Genomic DNA, 21,893 nt, shown 5'->3' on the forward strand with positions numbered 1-21,893 from the left:
TATTATTAATATTATATTATTAATATTATTATTATTATTATTATTATTATTATTATTATTATTATTATTATTATTATTATTATTATTATTATTATTATTATACCAGTCAATATAGAGATAGTGGTGATAGAGACAAAACCTTTACAGAAGTTGAAAGTTCGAATATATATTTTTTTAATGTAACCTTAAATTGAAATGGTAGCCAGCCAACAATAATAATTATTGTTCATTGTTTAAACCTTTAACTTGATGCAAGAATGATAGTTTTTTTGCGGATTATGCGTTATGCTTCATTTTTTTTTAAATTGTCCATCATTACACTTTCAAAATTTGCAATTTTCAGACCTATGGCAATCCACGCTACCTTTAATGGTACATAGATCTAATCTGCATTATGCGTTATGGTTGCCCTAGTTATTTATATCTTACTACATTTACTTGAAGGGTAAGACCGTTGCTTACGAGATTACACAAGCTGGCGCATAGCACGATCGAGAGTAGGTCTCTGAGAGTTATGACAATTTCTGCCGCTAGGTTCGCCTCGCTGCATTATGAAATGATGAATAGTACCATTACTAAGCATTGTGTATCGTGAAAATAGTTTGATTAATTGTGCATTACTGATTGAGTACGAAAATTATAAATATGCCAAGCATATTACAGTCTTATTTGAGATTTATTGATGACTTGTTAAATATCAGTATGCAGATTTTCAGCGTCATTTAATGGAATTTACAATTTTGTTCCCCGAAAGTCTGAATTTGTTTAATTAAAAATTTCGCTTCCAAACTACATTGTTCATCTGGTTCATTTACTTTGGCAAGTTGATTGTCTTCAGTTCCGTGTTTTTCCTTCAGATTTCGTTCCCTCTAATCTGTTACAATTGTTAAAAGTGAACTACATGTTTCTGCTACTTTCAGACATTATTATTATTATTATTATTATTATTATTATTATTATTATTATTATTATTATTATTATTATTATTATTATTATCGTAATCAAAATCAAATTATATCGTTCTTAGCTTGTCTTGCCTTAAGGCAATCAGTAGCGTTTTTCGAGGAAAAGAGTATGATTTACCATCATTTATAGTGGCGAAATATTCCACGACAATGGTTAATTATTACTGCTGAATATTGACACATATACGATTTGATTATTTAGGATACAATATACGCAGAAATGCGATTTTAATGATGAGCATGCCGAATTTAGTGTAACGTACTCCCCTCATCCTCCAAGCCAAATCAAATATTATTGCGACATTACGAGTAATAAATAAATAAATAAATAAATAATAATTACTACAATTATTCGTTGTGATAAAGTACAATCATCACTGCATGGTGTACCGAAAATTTTGCTTTATGTTTTAATTAAATTGACATGTTGTCATGAGTGACGACAGAAAACAGGTCAGGGGAGCAAGATTCAGACATTACTAAAAATGAAATGGAGATTGGGGAGAGCAGATGCGCATGTGCCTATGATCGGCAAATTCTAAAGAAATATTGTCCCTGAGATTCCTGAGATATTTGTTTATGTTTTGGGAAATAGTCAAATTCGAAAACCATTTCTAATCACATATATTGCAGTCTAACTTCCTAATTAATTTCATTCTAACTCCTAATTTAAAAACTGTTTACACACACTAAAATATCATAGCATTTGCTATTACTACCCACTACTGGATTAATCTTGCACAGGATAGGGACCGATGGTGGCGGGCTTATATGAGGGCGGCAATGAACCTGCGGGTTCCTTAAAAGCCATTTGTAAGTAACAGGTTAATCAGGAGGCCTATTAGATATTTATTTCACCGCTGCAAGTTGTGCAAGAAAAATCGCACATTTGTACTAATCATGTATTGTAACTGCTGTTTGCTTTAGTAAAAATCATAACACTTCAACGTCAATATATTTTTTTTAAAAGAAAGGGATAAGTTAAGCCTACTTACAAATATTTAAATTATGAAGTCAGGGAAATGGAAGATAATACAGTACCTTAATTCATTGGAATAATAATAATAATAATAATAATAATAATAATAATAATAATAATAATAATAATAATAAATGGATACCTGAAAAGGGTAGACTATAGTGTTCATGTAAAATATATTAAGTTTCTTTCAATATTTCCGAAAAGGTGCGGTGTATGAATTGAACAACAGAAAGGTAGTACCTTAGTTTATAATACGTAATATCTTTTAATGTCAAGAAGAACAGCCTTTTATTGTAATATAATTGAGACGTAGAAGTTTGGAAATTACGTCTATTATCCATAAAATATTGTACGAAGCATTTAATAAGCAATGGCTAGTCCTTTAAATGTCCCAAATGTCAGTGTCATTTAAGTGTTCTGCTATGAATATTTAGTATAGAACAGCGCTCCGAGCGGCGGAATTGGCATTACGAGGGAACCACTTCAGAAGCGTATTTCAAGCGCTATGCGCCAGCTTGTATAATCTCGTAAGCAACGGGTAAGACACAGCCTAGATCATATATGTAACAGAGAGGTCGGCCTTATAGGCTTCGACGTAAACAACTTTTGTCAGGTTTACTATGCTGCCATCTAGTGGTTACATAAGGAGTCACGTCATAATTCCCATTTGCATTAGCGACTGTACTGCCATCTCGTGTTCGTTTACGGCAGATGGGTGGCGATCCTGACGGTTGTTCTCTTCAAAGTGCTGCCGATTTTAACATAGCGATGAGTTATCTGTTACATATAATATGATCTAGGGACACAGTTAAGTTTGTATCCGAAACTAAGCCGGCCTGGTAGGCGCAAGCAGTAGAGACAAGTAATGTCTGTACTGCTTAGCCCGAAGGATTGTGGATTTAAGTTCCGCCTCAGGAATGGGTGTTGTGTTAGTATTAGTTTAAGGGAAATAAAAGAGAACAGAAAAAGGAAAAAAAGAGGGGAACATTACGTAAAAAAAAAAAAAACTGACAACAGGAGTGAAAAACTTCCCACACTGGCTTCCTTTGCTTGTTGGACACATTGTGTATCTAATACAATTTCAAACAGATACTGATCTCTCGCTTATCTTGCGGATCAACAAGGTATGAATCATGTCCATCCTGAATTACCATAACTTGTTGACCCTTAATATGGCAACATTTATAAACGTTTCGTTAAAATTATGTAAAAGAGCTTTCATCGTTTTTCGAGCATTTTACTGGGATGCAAGAAAGAACCACATCTAATGAACGCCAATGGAATTAAAAAAAAAAAAAAACTTTAATCTAATTCATTATGTGTACCAGTATTAAATATAAACTAAATAAAATTAACTATTTGGGATGGACTGTAACCTTATATAAAGTTCCATTAAATTTACATTTCATCAGTCTTATTAACAGTATGCCATATAGGCTCATTTCATATGTATACCCAGCTCACATCGCCCCACTTTAAGCCCTGCTACATATCACAAACTACTTCCGATTAGTATTTGAATAGCAGTAAGGCTGGCAGCATACTGTGTCGAACATTCTGTCTCAGACGTGACATTTTGTCCCGGACCGCCTGTAGTGAAGGTGATTACATGCATTCTTATGAGACTGCAGCATGCTGCATCGGACTTCCGTCCTGGGACATTCATCTGATGCAGTATGCTGAAGTCATAAGAAAGCATACGGTACAATCACTGTCACATAGAACAGTCCGAGACAAAACCGTCCTGTCTGAGACAGAATGTCCAATGCAGTATGCTGCAGTATGCTGTAGTTGGTTTACACTGTGAAAAGGCCATTTATTTTCACTTTACACTCAGTGATGTCACTAGTTGTTTTTTAATCGTATTACTTATTACCTGTCTGGCCAATAGTATATTGGAAATCCCCTCTCGCAGTCACATGTGTGAAAGAGTGAAATATATACATGTATAAAAAAATGAAAGATGTTGCAAATTCGGAACCTTCCTACCTTTGTATTGTCACAATATTTACCAGATGACATCTCACTTCTCAGATGCACTTGAACATCCTAAACATGAATACAACTTAAACTAAATGTACAGTAAGGTTAAATATAGTTCGTTATTGAATTACTTTTCATTACAGTATACTCAGGTATACATTAAGATTTTCTGGAACTGTTTATAACATAGCAATAAATTTAAGTTTGTCATTCTCCTGTTAAGGGATACCGGTACTTTACACAACTTCCCATAATGGAATTTTTATACCTGTATTACACAAGACAATGCCATTGCTCTGATTTTCAGATCATACTATGCAATTTTTAACTTTTAGCTCAGTGACAGTCTGCATACTGTAAGTGTTGCTATCTCAACTGATATATCGGTAATACATGTTACAATACTATTCCACACACTAATCTGAAGACTCTTGTATGGGCTATGTCCTTTTTTTTGTCACTCAGTTTGTTCGTCAATTGATCAGTGATTGACGATCGATCAGTGACTCATTCCAGGTACTCGCTGAACTCGCTCACAGTATGATAGTTTTTGAATAAAATAGTAATTAAACCAGAAGTATTGAAAATTTCGCTTTCACAACATTCAACTAGAAGGGTGGGAGGGAGGCAAGCAGTACATCTCACTTGGCGATATGTGTTAGAGGAAGAACAATTGTTTCACTGAATAAGTAATAACTGCTTTACTGTCTTAATATTATGATAAATTACATGGATGTCTAGTTTCGACGTGGTGTCCGTCATTCTCCAAAGCCTAGGCTTCGAAACTAGTCAGTCAGGTAATTTACCATAATATTAACACAGTAAAGCAGTTATTACTTATTCAGTGATTATACAAGTGTTAAAAGAGTGTATCCAGGAATGAAGAAAAATTGTTTGTATAAGTTTTACATCTGAAGTCTGATTAGTGTAATTTGTTACTCGTCAACGATGTATGCAATGGAGAGAGAAAGGAAGTGACCACCCTTTCAATTATCTCCTAGCTTAGTTGCCTCGTGAGTGATACCTTATTTGTATCATGTGTGAGGTTCAAACCTGTCTTCGGACAGTTGACTTCAACAACAGAAAACAATTACCGGTACTGAAACAATAAAGTCGTAATTATTGAGAGATATTTTGATTTACGAAGATTTTCATTTTGTGCTTTTATCTAATGTATGAAAATTATCATTTTAAAAGTAATGAGTAATACGTTCAATTTTATGATACCAAATGGCACAAACATCAATTCGAAAGGATGTACCTACTTTTATTCGCAGCAATTCTGAACTTCAATAAAATATTTAAGTTCAATTTAAGAACATTATCTTATAATTAGAACTGTAAATCTAAAAATGTTAATGTGTAGTTACATAACGTCGAAATAAAAATGAATATAGAAGAAAACCTGATTATATATTTAAGTATATAATCAGTTTATTTACTATCTTATGTCCTTTGTGGAATAGGGTAAAGACCACAATAATGTTGTGATTTAAGCACTTCCACTGGTGATAAATCGATAAATAAATTTATGTTTATCACTCACCATTGTCGTGGCTAAAATTTTGTAATGTATCTTTCGGTTATCTGTTAACAATTGATACTATACATTTTGTGTTATAGTATTTTTTTTTCTTATGACACGTGTTCCTTAATATTGAATAATAATTATTTTAGCCAAGACAATATCCTTGAGGGATAAACCTTCCAGGGTTATTAAAATGAAGCTTAATAGGAGATTGCACGTGTCTTCATCTATAGACATGAAGGAAGAAACCAGAGTTGCTACTACACATTGAATTAAAGTAAAGTGTTACACATTAAAAAATAAATTACATGATCGTTTAGTTATTAAAATTTCTTGATGAATTCATAAAATCTGAACTTCATCACAGTTTTTCGTTAACTTATTCTCGCTGTAAATAAGCCTACATGAAATTTAATTGATTTTTAATGAATTATTGTTTATAAAAATTGACATGTTAGTAATAATTAATTTAAATACCACGAAGTTGTTCAAAACAACTAAAAGAACTTGTATGCATTTTTATGGCATATTTTAAATAGCGAGTTATTTCAATTTTCAGTATTTTAACCTGCATTTAAGCTAGAAATGGAATGAATACCATTGTGATATAATGTAGTATATGTATGATATTTAATGATATATTTGGTGTTACTCTTTGTGTTATGCATACTGCTTACATTATTCTTGTTTTGGAGTACGGGTACCGGTACTGTAGATGTTCAAATGTTTCGGGAGAAGGGAAGTAGGGATAGAAGATTTCAGATTTATCACTACCAATGCCATACTTAATAATATCGACGGTACAGTTCACAAGGGAACAACTCAGAATTTAAAATTTTGAGAAAACTGCATTTTAAAGCTTCATGTTGCTGTGAAAAATCCAATTAACACACTCTAATTTGAAACCTGCAGTATACTTGAAACATCATTAACAGAATTTTGAGCAATTTCAGTGAACCTTGGATTTTTCACAGCAACATGAAGCTTTAAAATGCAGGTTTATCAAAACTTTATATTTTGAATTATTTCTCTTTTGTTCTGAACCTTTGATATAGGAATATTAACATTTCTGTTCATTACAGTACCATAGGATAAATATGTTACATGACGTATAGGCCTATACGTCTTAGTATAAGTAAAATATTTTAGCATTTCCTGGGGGGGGGGGGGACCAGTTTTTCAGGAAAGTGTCGGATGTTTTGGTTGTGGTTGATTGTTAAAGACTTAATGTTCGTTATTAGCACAGTTATAACTCATTATTAATTATATGCCATAAACAGGTTATAATTTCATAGAATAATTTCATATGCGCATATGTAAATTACATTTCATACAAAAATGTCGATTTGCACTTCTTGCACGTTGTTAAGTCAAATTAATTAAAATGTGTACTTTGAAAAACTTTTCTTTGAACATTTTCCATTACTGCTGTCAGTGTTGTCTCAAAAATACTACGTTTCGAATACTTTAATCATATATCTAGGAGTTGATCAAAAAATTGAAAGTCAGTTCCTATGCTTAGGTAACATTTTCCAGACTCCATGATGTTGTTAATTGAATCTTAAAGAAGCCATGTTTTTCAGACACCAGTAATGTACAGTAAATGGCTCAAGGAAAATGTCTTCTGAATAACAAATCGTCATCAGTGACTTCCCTTTAAAATTACAAGATCATTCTTTGTGCTGAAGAACTCTGGATTTTCTTTGTGTCTTTCTCCTATTGCGCCACATTTAGTAACAGGGTGAGTGGTAAGCTGTAACTTGTTTATTGATGTGTGCTGCCTCGTGATATAGTTGACAGCAACCACCAAGCTGTGAAGTTGACGGATTCGGTGAGCGACAGAGCAATGTATCAGCCTGAAGATAAGTTTTGTGCAAGATGTTCGCACAGCGATGCAGAGTTGGACCAAATTCTCTGCGAAAACAGCTCGTCTGCCATTAAAGGTAACCCTAGAAGCACTGGCTTGTGGTGGTGAACTGCACTCTTACATGTATTCCACGTATATAATGATATTGTTTCACTAGGAAACTTCGTATATTTTCTAATTCAGCTTTACTGAAACAAATTTTTTATATGTTGACATACTTTGTCGCGTTATGAACCACAACTGAGTCTTTAATATTCATAACTTGCATTCAATATGCTGGTCTGTAATCTGTAATGCTTACAAGAAATAAGGAGGGAAAAGTATTTCCTGATATTAATCAATACCTACAGTGTGTCTGGACCATACGTCCGGGATAATTGACCGACTACGTGCCTGGGGGGAGGTTGCACTTCTGCTGCTGAGATGACTTACATATACATAACACATCATTTGGTACTCACCCTGCTCACGGAAGATACTGTATGTGATGTCCACTTTCTTGTGCCTTCTCAAAAAATTATCATTCAAGTTCTTCATTATTTACTTTTTCCAACATTCAATTACAAAAATTAAGCCTGCGATTGTAAGCTTGGGGCTGTAATTCATGATATAATGGAATTCTGTAAGGTTTTATTCTAATAATTTTGTTGCCACTCCCGCAGATGCTTTAGAAATCTTTGTCTGCTATGCTAAACGTCTCAGAGATTTGTGTGGGTTATGCTCTAATGCCGCACCAATTTCATCCAGTTTTTCCTCTGTAAGAACACAGAGCTTTTTCTGTCATTTACAGAAACTGTTTCAATGAATCTGTTAAACAACCTTAATATTGTTTTTAGAGAGTACTGACCTGTCAGGAAATTTACGTCTGAATTTTCGCTCTGTGGAAGCACACAATTTTCTACTCTTTATTTACGTGTTGTATATGTAAATAGTTCCCTTAATGAATATCTATTTATCATGACAAAACGATCTACTCTCCATCTCAGCTAAACGAATACTGCCAGAGGCAGATAAACTGTTTTATTTATACATATCGTAGTGTTAATATGAATGGGAATGGCCTTGACTAGCTGCGCCAGCATACATGTCATCTTAGCGGCAGAAGCGAGGCAAGTCAATCATCCAATCATCGCGGACATATGGCTCAGACACACTGTATATAAATAAGATAATTGAAGTTAAATTTATAAAATTATAATAACTATGGTCGAAATGCTTCATTGAATTATCTTTTAATATGTTAAACTTATTGTTAAATTAAATTCACTAAAGAAGAATTTCGAAATATTTTGTGTATATGTCTTCAAAAAAATAACGAAATTTGACTGATAGTTTCCAAGGCCTTGTCAAAATATTCTCTCCAACCAGAATCAAATACCTTATATGATTTATAACCTAAAAGTAAAGGAGTATTAGATATTCCATGAGTAGAATCATACAGAACCTATATTGTACAGGAATATTGAAATAGAAAGGCCATAACTTTAGGGGAAACTATACAGTTTTCTAATTTTCAAAAAAATTGAAGTTAACTAGAAAAAAATTAAATTAACTCACGTAAGCGGAAGTAAGAAGACAGCATTACCAAAACAAAATTCACTAAACTTAGAATTTTTGGGCTGTTAATGACTATAATAATGTTTAAGTATCATGCTGTCATAAAGCAGTAATTTTGTTGTATTCTTTCAATTCAGAAAACTTTATTGAACAAACGTGTGAGAGTAACCAATCTATATGCAGAGATGAAACTCCTTTTATCCATCATCATCATCATCATCATCATCATCATCATCATCATCATCATCATCATAACAAGGTATTAGGCCAAGTGATCTATTACGGTCTTAATAGACTAATAAAAAATAGAATGTCTCCCAATAAATGATAGGGCATAAAAAATTTAAATTAATTGAAGTAGTATTATATTGAAAATTGTTATGCAAATATATATTACAAAATTACGTACTATTGCAAGAAGGAACTGAGTAATCTATCAGATAATAAGATTCCTTCATACTGGGGCTAATGTAAACAAATTCTTTTTTAAATTCATGGAGTAAAGGCATCAGTTAAATGTTATGTGATTGTAATGATTAATATTAATTCGTTAAATAATAATGAAATTGATAGAATAAACCAATAATTGGACTAATTCTTAAAGTTGATAATGTATATTAAAAATATCATTGTCTTCCAATGAACTCTTCCTGTCTTCAAAATAACCTCCATCGTCATATTACTGTATATCCATTCATCCGTGTAAATACCTTCATCAAAAATACATCCATGTACTGTGTTATTTTGTACTTTTTTTCCCCTTCAGGGTATTTTCGCCTTTAGTATAAATAATTATGGTGGCTAGTGAACCGTTTTGGCTTTGTATTATTGGTCCATGAGGAAAATGTCAAAACGGTTTGTTAGCTGCCATAATTATTTATACGAAAAGCAAAATTTACCTCTTTTTCAGCCATTAATTAATATATTCATTCTTTAATTAATGTCATATCTTAAAGGCTATTTTGTTCTACATAATTAGTAAATCGTTTAGTTACATGAAAATATTTATAAAATTTCTGTTTTGTAAATTTTGTAATATGTTTTTCATGTAATTTTAAAGCCGGTATTTTGTCAGGGACTGTAAATACTCAGTTGATGGTTTCAATACTCTTTGCCTTCTTCTGAGCTTTTTGTAGTGGATTTGCCCAAAGATGGAAGTAGAGCAATGTGTGCAGAACATGACACTTTATATTTGATCAGCACCTACAATACTGGCAAGTTAAAGGCACAATGGATTAGTGCAATCATGGATACATTGATAGCACATCTATTGAAGTATTAGTTCCGTGAAGTCAGCTGAATTGGATTCAGGAGTGTGATAAATATATTTTATTCTGTCATCATTTACTAAAATACTAATATGTGTGCTTATGCGTGTACATGGTGTGGTTTTCTTGTTGGGACCAAGTGTCATTCTATAGTGCTATTTACTTTGTACTGTACGTTACACAGATTTAAATTAAGTTTTGTATTACTTTGTTACCAGCATCATTGCCAACTCAAAGCACGCATAAAGAGCAAATTAAACTGAAGATTAATTTAAATCTATATAAATTGTGATAGATTCTTTACTTGTAATTAATAGTGAGAGAGATTTATTGAACAGTTTGTGAGCTAAATATGTTCAACTTAGCGAATAATTTTAACCAAATCTTTTTTTTTTTCCTGGTCCCATGCTGTAGCATCATGATCTAAGGCATCATGCCTTTACTCGCATTACAGGACGAGTGCTGGTTTGAGTCCTCGTGGTGAAGGAATTTTCTCATGAAATTTCAACTAGTGTATGGGATCAGTGTCCATCCAGCATCGTGATGAATTTGGGGAGCCATGCTAGGTAGCTAGGAGATGGGAGGGGAGCACTGTGATAACCACACGATACCTCTGTACTGGTTGAATGATAATTCACCTCTGTCACGTGGCTGTCACGTCACAGATTATTAGAATTCTGTTCCTAAGTGTGCCATCTTATGTAATTTTATTGTATTATTAAAAATTTATTACAATAGTTGTGAATAACGAAATACAAAATTATGTTCTGTTCATCATCTTATGAGTCAAACTACAGGGTGGTTGTTATTTTTTTTTAAACTTCCTTATTGTATTTCACTTCTCTCTTTCTCATGTGAGACGTTCTTCCTTCACTCCAACAGTAAAGACTTCAGTTTTTGACAAAATCTCTAAATAGATTTGAAATCATATATTCTTTTTATAGCCTGTATACGTATTTAATAAGAACACCATTTATCACTTTCGAGTATTGTCAGTTAGAATGTAGCTTTCACGGCCAGCATCATTGAGATTGATACAGACTGCGGCGACAACAGCAAGTCACGATCCATCCAGACTTTAAATAGTGTTGTGCAACCAGCCCTTTTAAATTTCTCCGCCCATTTCCCCTCTCTTTCAATTCAATTCAGTCAGTCACAGTCCTTTCATCTAAGAGGCAATTGGCTAGTCTCTGAAATTGAGACAACTCATCCTGCCTAAGGTTTTTCCGTGGTTTTCCTAAGATGCTAAGACAAATGTCGGGATGAGCCCTAAAAGAAATGGGCCATGGACCTGCATTCCCTTCCCCATGACACCGATATTTGTTCAGTATTCAATAATAAATTTATCACCAGTTCCCTTTCGCCGATCGTGTCCCAATTGAGTCACCAAAGAGCGAATTGGCTGGTCTTTACATGGCACTCTAAGGGGATCTTTGCTCTCTTGTGTGCCACACCATTGACGATGTCTACCAGAGTAGTAGACGAAACATATGGTAACAACAACTCTAGCAGACCACTGTCAAATATTTATTCAATGGGTTAGTTATTTCAGTTGAACATCCCACGCCAATCCACTTCAGTACTACCAGTACTGTCTGTCCGCCCATTCATTAATTGAATTCATTCATCCATGTGTTGGCCTGCGTAGCACAATCGGTATAGCGCTGGCCTTCTGTGCTCGAGGTTGCGGCTTCAATCCCGGTCCAGGTTGATGGCATTTAAGTGTGCTTAAATGCGACAGGTTTATGTCAGTAGATTTACTGGCATGTAAAAGAACTCCTGCGGGACAAAATTCCAGCACACTAGTGACACTGATATAACCTCGGCAGTTGCGAGCATCGTTAAATAAACCATAATTTAAAATTTTTTTCATACGTGTAGCCATAAATGTCTCTTTTATTCATTCATTGTGTTCTGCCAAAGGGCAGTTCTTTCACTGCAAACCCAGCATTCTCCAGTCTTTTCTATTTTCTGCCTTCCTCTTTGTCTCTTCATATGACCCATATATCTTAATGTCGTTTATCATCTGCTATCTTCTTCTGCCCCGAACTCTTCTCTCATTCATCATTTCTTCCAGTGCATCCTTCAGAAGGCAGTTTCTTCTCAACCAGTGACCCAGCCAATTCCTTTTCCTCTTTCTGATAAGTTTCAGCATCATTCTTTCTTCACCGACTCTTTCCCACAGCTTCATTTCTTACTCTGTCTGTCCATTTCACATGCTCCATCCTTCTCCATATCCACATTTCAAATGCTTTTAGTCGCTTCTCTTCACTTCTTCGTAATGTCCATGTTTTTTCGCCCCATACAACGCTACACTCCACACAAAGAACTTCAGTAGTCTCTTTCTTAGTTCTTTCTCCAGAGGTCCGCAGAAGATGCTTCTTTTTCTATTAAAAGCTTCCTTGGCCATTGCTATCCTCCTTTTGACTTCCTGAGAGCAGTTCATGTTACTGCTTATAGTACAAATATTTGAAGCTGTCCACTTGCTCTACTGCCTCATTTAGAATTCGCAAGTTTACCTTCTTTATTTTTCTTCCTATGGCCATGGTCGTCTTGTTGGTATTTATCTTCATTACATACTGCCCACAGCTGTCATTTAGATCCAGTAGCATATGTCTTAGTATCATCTCTTCTGTAACAACGCCATCATCAGCAAATCTTATAAGCTACACTTTATTCTTATTCCTCCTACTATCACTCCTCCCATTTTTTGAAAACAGTTCTTCACTAAATCCTTAAAGTAGATGTTGAACAGGGTAGGTGATAAAGGACATCCTTGTCGTACTCCTCTCCCTATTTCACTCTCTTCAGACATTTCTTCTCCTATCCTGACTTTGTTATTTCATTTCCGATTTCGTCCTCTATCAACCACATGGATTTTCTGTTCTTATTTGTGAAGTTCAAACATTTTACGTCCCTGTACATTAAATCATATCTAAGCCTAATGTATGTCTAGGGTCAGAAATGCTGTTTACATGTGAAGAATGCTTTAACAGAGGCGTTAGAATTGTGCTTCGTAACTCAGTTACATTTTTGTGTGGTTAAGGAAATTCTTTATTTTTATGTATAATCAATCATATAGCCAGCCAGTAAGATAAATATATAAGCACATAAAACTCTTGCTTAGCAACTGGTAGTTTGTGGTGTGGGTTGTCTTCATGAACATTGCACCAATGTTCGCAATGTTAAATTAGTGTGTAGTGCACAATGCTGGCTTCTCTATTTAATATTATATAAAGTGGAGTTTTTATATAGGTACCTATGATCTCATTGTTACAAAATGTCACAAACTAATTGCTTACATTTGAGCTTCAGTTAATATTATTTTCCATGTCTCATGCTGAGTAATCTATGTTCTGTATAATTTTAAGCTACCAATAAGGATCTTCTCCAAGAACTCACATGTATTACATTTGTGCAAATTTTTAATGTGGTGTGTCTTCCTAAAGAATTCGTGTATTGTTCAGGCAGTATTCATTTGATTATCTGTTACAGGGGCTCTTAACCTATGGGTGACCATGGCTTTTGGGATGAGTCACCGTAATGTACTTCAGTTAAAATTATAAACTTTTTCAGAACTACATTTTTACGAACAATAATGAAAACACGATAATGCCCGTCTCTTGTATAAATAATATAATTAATTTCTGTACATATTTATACGGTATTTTTAAATTAACATTGTTTAACTTCAAAATAGACCCATGGGTCTCGATCAAAAAGAGGTTAAGAACCCCTGATGTATTAGGTACCAGTATATATAAAATATCGTCGGCCTGGGTGGCGTAGTTGGTAGTGTGCCCGAGATTGCGGGTTCGATCCCGGCCCAGGTCGATGGCATTTAAGTGTGCTTAAATGCGACAGGCTCATGTCAGTAGATTTACTGGCATGTAAAAGAGCTCCTGCAGGACAAAATTCTGGCACACTAGTGATGCTGATATAACCTCGCCAGTTGCGAGCGTCATTAAATAAAACAATTTAAATTTAAATAAAATATTGGAAATTACTAAACACCATTCCAGAAAATTACTTCAGTATTGGGAATGGAGAACATTAATTCACTTAACCCAGTTTATTTAAATTCTATATGAAGTAGAAGTTCATCATTGAGCATTGAGAGTTGGTGACTGAGGAACTAAAGACACTATAGTTTCCTTTTTTTTCATTTCATTTATTGTGTTCCATAGATTTTACATTAGCAATGAAGCTTTAAGATGTCGAACAAGTCAAAATTTTACAAGATTACAATTACAATTTCTTTTTTTTTTACAATTTTTTGGCGAGATGTAGTGAGATGAGGCCAAGGATTCGCCAACAGATTACCTGGCATTTGCCTTATGGTTGGGGAAAACCTCGGAAAAACCCAACCAGGTAATCAGACCAGACAGAGATGAAGTGAGGTGAGGCTGAGGACTCGCCGTAGACACTCGGCATCCACCCTACAGCTGGGGAAAACCTTGGGAGAAACCATTCAATCAGACCAAATGGAAATCCAGCCCAAGCCTGAGTGCAGGTCCGGATCAACAGACGTGAGTCTGCCGACTAAGCTACATTGGTGACTCAACTAAAAGTATACAGTACATATCCAATCAGATTATTAGATTTACAAACCCACACGTTTATTCGTCAGTTGAGCTATAAAATATAATACATAGCAAGTAAGTTAATTCAATTTAAAAGCATAAAGAATTCAATAAATTCCAAATGAAGTTTTAAATCAGAGGAAAAAATATGAAAAGGAGAATGTCAGATTAGAAATATATTAAATCAGTATTAAAAATATACGATATGATGACAAATTGTGTGCGCATGACATACACCTACCATTATAACAGTATGTTTCTTAATTTTGTATTCACAAGTATTCACTGCATTTTCACGAGTGATACTCTTGATGGAGTATCCATATTAATAAATTCAATGAGTGCAAACATTTCTGCCTTTTTGAAAGCATTATGGGAAGATTTTAACGCAATGATAGAAAACTCATATTACTGTATTTTAAATTGCATTTCAAAATAATGTATCTTCGAAACGCCACCGCTTAACCAAAAGTCTAGCGGCCCCCGCATGCTATAGGAGTGGTCTTCCTACCGCGATAATAATATGCGGTACGATAAAAATATAAAACCTTACCTCATTCTTGTAAATGCTGGAAATGTTGGCCTTCTGCATTCAAATAAGCTTCACATCTTTTGAGCACATTTCCTGACTCTTTTTGAAATTCATTTTCACTGATGTTCCGCATTTCTTGTTGGATATTTTCCTTAAGTTCATTCAAGGTGCGAGGGTTGTTTCTTTATGCTACATCCCTTTAATGTTCCCAACAAATAAAAATCACAAGGATTTAGGTCGGGGGATCCTCTCTCTTTGAACTTCTTTACTAGTCGATATATTGTTGTTTTATCTGGCACAGGGGAATCGGGAAATTGACGACACCTTCTCCACGAAGATCTTTTTGCGAAAGTATTAGAAATAAAAGTGCGTTGTTCTGTACTGTACCTCATGACACAACTTACACACTCGGCACTCAGCACAAAACTGAAAACTGCTTTCTGCAATATTTTGTTGTGCGGGATCTGGTAGTCCAAGAATATTCTCTCGATTGTTGCACACGTCTGAGTAAATTGGCAGACTCATTACTGCGTAGAATAACTGTTTAAAAATATGAATTATTGCTAGATTTCTGTTAATCATTCAATTAGACCTTGCGAACTAATTCATACGTACTTTGCGTGGGATCTAGTCCGAGAATAACAGGGTCATAAACCTGGGAACAGGTAGTGGCACTCCGGCGACTAGTTTACTGCAGCTTTGGTGGCATTTCATCTCACCACCTGGTATTTGCCATGACATGGCCATGACATTCTTTATTTCTATCTTGGACCATACGGAAATCCATTTAGAATTCTCCATTTAAAATAATGCAAAGAATAAAAATCCGAATGTGCCGTAAGGAGCCATTCCAGTAAGTGACATATAGCTCGGCATTCAAGTTTGCAAAATCAGTGAAGTCAATATCAGAAAAAAATATAGAGCACCAGAGTCTGAGAGACCGATATTACCACTTAAGAATCAATTTGCATACTATTCACTTTCAATTTAAAACCACTTGGATGCAAAACAAATATAAACTGTAGTTGTGATGTCCATCATTACATGTAATGAACGGCCAACAAATAAATCAATTCATTCATTCATAGTTTTCTGCCTAAGGGCAAAAAATGAAAATGAATGAAAAATCATATATCATATCAAAAAAAGTGTGTATATATATATATATATATATATATGTATATATATATGTATATATATATGTATATATATATGTATATATATATATATATGTATATATATATATATCTATATATATATATGTATATATATATATATATATATATATATATATATATATATATAAACTGTAATATTTAATAAATTAAAGACAGACCAACCATCTGTTCGGGAAATTTGCAACTGGTTGATTGTACTTCCCTCTGTAATGTCAAGAAGCGTGAGCGGCAGTCATTTACAAGTGGAAATGTGTTTGAAAAAAACATGAACATTATTAGTTAATGCACAACAATAAGGTAAATTGGAAAGCAATTGCTAAGGAAAAGTTACGAGTTAAATATATTAATTAAAAGCAGTGCGTAAATTGGTTTGGAAAAGTCCTGAAACAAGTTTTATATCTACCCTCAATATTTGCATGGAAAGGGAGGAATTTATTCTATCATGTCATGGTTCAACCACAGTTCAACTTTGGTTGGACACTCTCCCTTTGATGTTCCCTCTCCCCTCCTCTGCTGGCGTCATCCCTGATTGAAAATATATTCCTGAAGAATGTGATACAAAAGTATAACTTTCAGATTTAAGTGAACAGCTGTGTTGTATTATGTCTGTGGAGTGTATAGACTTAGAAATATGGCTTTCTTGTAGTAAAAATTTGCTTTTAGTACTATTAGTATTGGCCTTGCATTCCATGTTACTGGTATGTGGAAATAATGTGATAATTGGCACTTGACAGCTGGGCTTGGGTAATCTGGAAAAAGATAATTCACTAACATAGGCTTTCTATGATTCAGTTGTGATCTCCCCCCCCCCCCCCCACATTGTATTGATGAAATGCTAGTAATAAATTTCAAATTGCGAATGAAAAGTAATATTATAGAACATGAACAATACCTGCAAATGACATTCGTAGATTCTTGCTTCACATATCCGTTGAAAATTATCTGAATATCTTAAATGCTTTGTACTAGATATAAATTATTAGTAAAGATTAAGCAAATTTTACATATAGTAATTTTTAATGCCCTCATTTTAAAAATTAATAAATTTGTATATGCACGACAGTAAGTGATTCAAGTTACTTGTGAAAAGGAAAACTTCGTTAGCAGGATTTTTTTTATTACATTAATGCTTTTTTGTACTGGTTATAAGTTCTTATCAATGAATTAATGTTTTGCGTATTTTGTTGTCTTTTAAGCTCAGAAAATCGCATTTTGAGTAATGTTCAGTTTATACAATTTATTTGAAGTTCTGAAACATATTTTTTTCGCAGATTTGTTTAATAAATACATGGCTAACAGTTTGTAATCCACTTCATAGATTCCTGTGTTCACAGTGAAAACATACAGACAACTTCACTTCAAAAGGGAAATGACTCAAAATTTGAAGTATTGAGGAATCTGAATTTTAAAGGTTCATGTTTCTGTGAAAAGTCCAATTAACACACTCTATAGTATATACTCGTATAAAACATCATTAACAGAATTTGAAGTACCTAATTTCAATGATCATTTGACTTTTCACAGCAACATAAAGCTTTAAATGCAGGTTTCTCAAAACTTTAAATTTTGAGTTGTTTCCCTTTTGAATTGGGTCGCTGATACATGGTTGTTTTTTGTTCTCTTCACCATAAAGTAACAACACTATATTTACAATAGTGGCTTGGCACTCTTTAACTTATAGATCACCCAGTTCATGCACCAGCCAGCAAAGGTAATCCATGGGAATGTGAGTTCTATCCAGACAAAGGCTACTTGATGCGGCCAGTAAATGGTGTGTATCATGTCTACAAGGATCAAACAGCAATGGATAATGATGAACCATGCAACTTTCCATATCCCAATCTTGACACATTCGTGGGTGATATGAACAGACTTTGTGCCATGATTGCAGATGGCCCACTGTGAGTAACAATGTGGTTAATAATAAAACTATTATTTCATATCGAATCTATCTTCATAAAACTTGAATTCAAATGTTCAAGGCCTTCCATCTTCTTTTCTGTTATGTTCATGAACCTTATCCCTTGGTATTCCTTCTCATCACTAGTATATATAGTGTATCCGATATAGGAAGATATTTTTATTATATTTGAAAGCCGATTTCCCTCCCCTCCCCCAGGATTTTAGAAATTTACATTATTTCATTACTTTCATGCAGTGTGTAATGAATGTGTATCATGTCTTGTTTCTCACTACTAAAGCAAATAAGTTATCTACATTGATTTGAATTTACGTTTTAGTATTAGAATAGGATTTAATGTGTGTATTTTGACGTGAATCATCTTTGTTCGAAGTACAGGTGATTGGAAAATCTAACATTTTTAGTGTAACATAGAATTTAAGAAGTCCCCATTAGATGCTGGACATTCCAAAGTATATGCGGACTGCCATCTGTTGAGTGTTGCTTACACAACTTGCAACTGAATAAGCAACGAACATTATCTAATAAGCAACTAATGTTATCTGCATATAACTGGATACTGTCGAGGAAGCTATTATTAACCAAAAGTCAAATACAATAAAAATTGTTAAACAATAAAATACATACCATATTCCTAATAGTGGAAAAAAGCAATGAAATTGAAGGCAGTAAAACAGACACATTCACGCAATTGTTGGAGTTCTGTGAATCCCCGTTACTTTTCTTATCTTTTCATATTTGTCGCAATTTTTCTCTTTTTTTCTTTTTTCTCTTTTTTCTTTATATTATCTTAAATTGAACAATGGTATAGGAGTGACCTATTTAATATTGAAACACTACAAGAAATTTGACCCATATTACTTGCTGAAAGTAGCAGTACACAGTGTTTCAAAATTATGGTAATACTTTTATATGAGTATTATTAAGTACATCTTAATGTTAGAAAAACTTGGTGCATATGATTTGTTTAAGAAACTCACAAAGTTTTTATTGGCACATTATAAACCCTCAATATGAGGACCCCATAGTTCAATTCTTGTTACAGTCTCCCCAACATCTCTCTCTTTGCAATGAACTGATATCCTATTTCTTCAAGGCGTTGGGGTAAAGATGGCACATAAACTGTATCCTTGACATATTCCCAAAAATAAAAGTCATATGGTGTCTGGAGAGGCTAAGATCAGATATAGGCTACCAAATCAGTGGCTGCAGCACGTCCATTCCAAGGATGTGGTAGATGATCAATTCGAAAAATCTATGAAACAACCTTTGTACCATTGTTACTGAATTTTGTTTTCGCAAGCTGCAGGACACAAAACGATTTATGCTGTGGAGTTTCCATTTTTCTTGTGGCAACAAAAATAATAGGTTTTTCGAAACTTAGAATTTGAAATTTGTAAAGTTTGACTATCAAATGATATGTGCAATGTTAATTTCTCATTAATACTTACATGCTTAATAATAATAATAATAATAATAATAATAATAATAATAATAATAATAATAATAATAGTTTGAAAGTGTTACTTCCATTTTGAATCGTGGTGTATAGGAGTATTGAAAATGGTCTTGCATACAGTCATTAGCAGGGATAGGATCTCTATGTAAATTATATATTCTTTTCTTTTCAGTCTGCCCATCTATAAATTACAAATCTTTACGAATTGTGTTATTAGGATCGATAATACCTAAATCATTTTACATATTTACCCCATTTTACATGTTATTGCTTAATATTACATACAACTACATGTTCGGAGTTCTTTACTTCTCTCAAGTAAAATATCCGCAATATTTAAGTTGGCAGAGCTGACTTTTCTTGGAAAGGAAATGCGGTCGGGATGACACTAGCAAACCTGCACAAGAGAAGTCTCCTACTTTGCTGGGCTCGTTATGCCAGGCTCAGTCGTCTGGATTAACCTGGCAAAACAAGCCCAACAGAGTAGGCGACATCTCTGGTCTTATCCTGATGTTGGAACCTGTATGTATTGAGTAATTCCGAAACGTTGGAAATGTCAAGATCCAGGACATGGTGGATTATCCAAAAGCCTTTCGGATAAAGTTAGATGTTGTTGAACTTTCTCTGCAAGGGTTGTTGGATATTACTGAAGATGTCAAAGAGGAGACGTAGTGCAGTACGGAAAGAGATCAGACAGAAGGTATTGAATAAATTCCATACAGGTATGGAAAGATATCCAGGATATTCAACTTTCATCACAGTCTGCAAGATCCTTAATGGAGAACAAGCTCCTCCTGTGGATATCATTCCAGGAAAGTTTCATCTCTTGAAATTTGCTCCTGCATTGTAGAGAAGTCATTTTCAGCTTATAAACAGATACTATCTGTTCAGCGACATTCAATCCCCCAAGAATGTATGAATGAATATCTGGTTAATTTAGTATTTTGACATGTTTGTCTATAGAAGAAAAAATGTTGATAATAGTTGGTGATTTATATGTCTCCACATTGTATTATCTTAAGGCAATTTTATACATGTAGTCCCAAACTTTACAGTGCCGGAGCTCTTTATGTTTTTTAATCTTTGGGAAAGAGGGAAGGTTTGGAAGCAAAAAAAAAATAAGACGCATTGTATTACAAGAGTACAGTATAACCATACTATATCACATTGTACAATACATCGATACTACAAAATTCCAGCACTGTAAGGAGAATACAAGGCAACACCAATGCCTGCTCCATTTAGCTTCTGAAGCTCAAGTAAACCGAAATGGTCACTGTAATGGTGGTTATTCTGCACAATGTAATAAGATGATCTAAATGTCGCTTTTGTTTCACGGTGGGTGCACTCGTTTATTCGCGAACATTTTCAATTGATTGCTTTCAGATGTACCAACAATTTTTTGTGCTATATTATGAGCACTGGATTTCTTGTGTTCAGTTATTTTTTTTTCGTAGTAACTTAAGCTGATCTGATATGATCGATCTGTAGTAATTTACTGAATATGAGCGCCATTCATTAGATACAGAAATACAGTCTTTTTTTTAATACACCATAATGTAGTAACTTCATGGCATACTTTATAGCCTAGCTTACATGGCTTACAATCAATCCACGGATAAGCTTCTTTTTTTCTTGACCACATATGTTCATTTCATACATTCAGCCACTCACTTTGCAGGCCGCCTTTTTGGCTTTCACTATTTTGAACATTATGAAGTTAAATATTCTTCGCAGTCATACTGGAATTGTCTGTATCTTTTATAACAGTATCTCTGGTTGAATTACTAGGTTCATCTAATAGAAGCGATGGGCTTGAGATATCACCAATATCAGGAGAGGAAGCTTTTGTAACTCCACTAGTAACAGCAATGGCACTGTGAAAAGAAAAAAGTTTTTTTATCTATATTTTTTTTGTTCCATATTTACTGAAGGGCAATAAATAAAAACAAAAATTTCGAGCAGTCTTTTAGTCACGTTATAGGCAGTAAATTAACTGTTTAAAATTTACTTCGTAAAATAACTGGGAAACAAACACAACACATTTTGGTAAGTAATACCGTAGACAAC

General features: G+C 33.9%; 1 protein-coding gene across 7 annotated transcripts in view; it reads left to right on the forward strand.

Annotated features, from left to right (window-relative positions):
* The window catches only part of AMPdeam (AMP deaminase), a 343,486-nt gene that overhangs the window by 289,889 nt on the left and 31,704 nt on the right, over nucleotides 1–21,893 (forward strand). For 6 of the 7 annotated variants that reach the window (XM_069841642.1, XM_069841644.1, XM_069841641.1 and 3 more), the window contains 2 exons: nucleotides 7,252–7,401; nucleotides 18,125–18,344. In XM_069841642.1, the coding sequence (XP_069697743.1) occupies nucleotides 7,252–7,401; nucleotides 18,125–18,344 (370 nt within the window). The remainder of the gene's footprint in view (nucleotides 1–7,251; nucleotides 7,402–18,124; nucleotides 18,345–21,893) is intronic. The other variant, XM_069841646.1, reaches the window with a different exon arrangement.

The sequence above is a fragment of the Periplaneta americana genome, chromosome 12 (assembly GCF_040183065.1).
Source record: "Periplaneta americana isolate PAMFEO1 chromosome 12, P.americana_PAMFEO1_priV1, whole genome shotgun sequence".
In the NCBI taxonomy this organism is placed as follows: Eukaryota; Metazoa; Arthropoda; class Insecta; order Blattodea; family Blattidae; genus Periplaneta; species Periplaneta americana.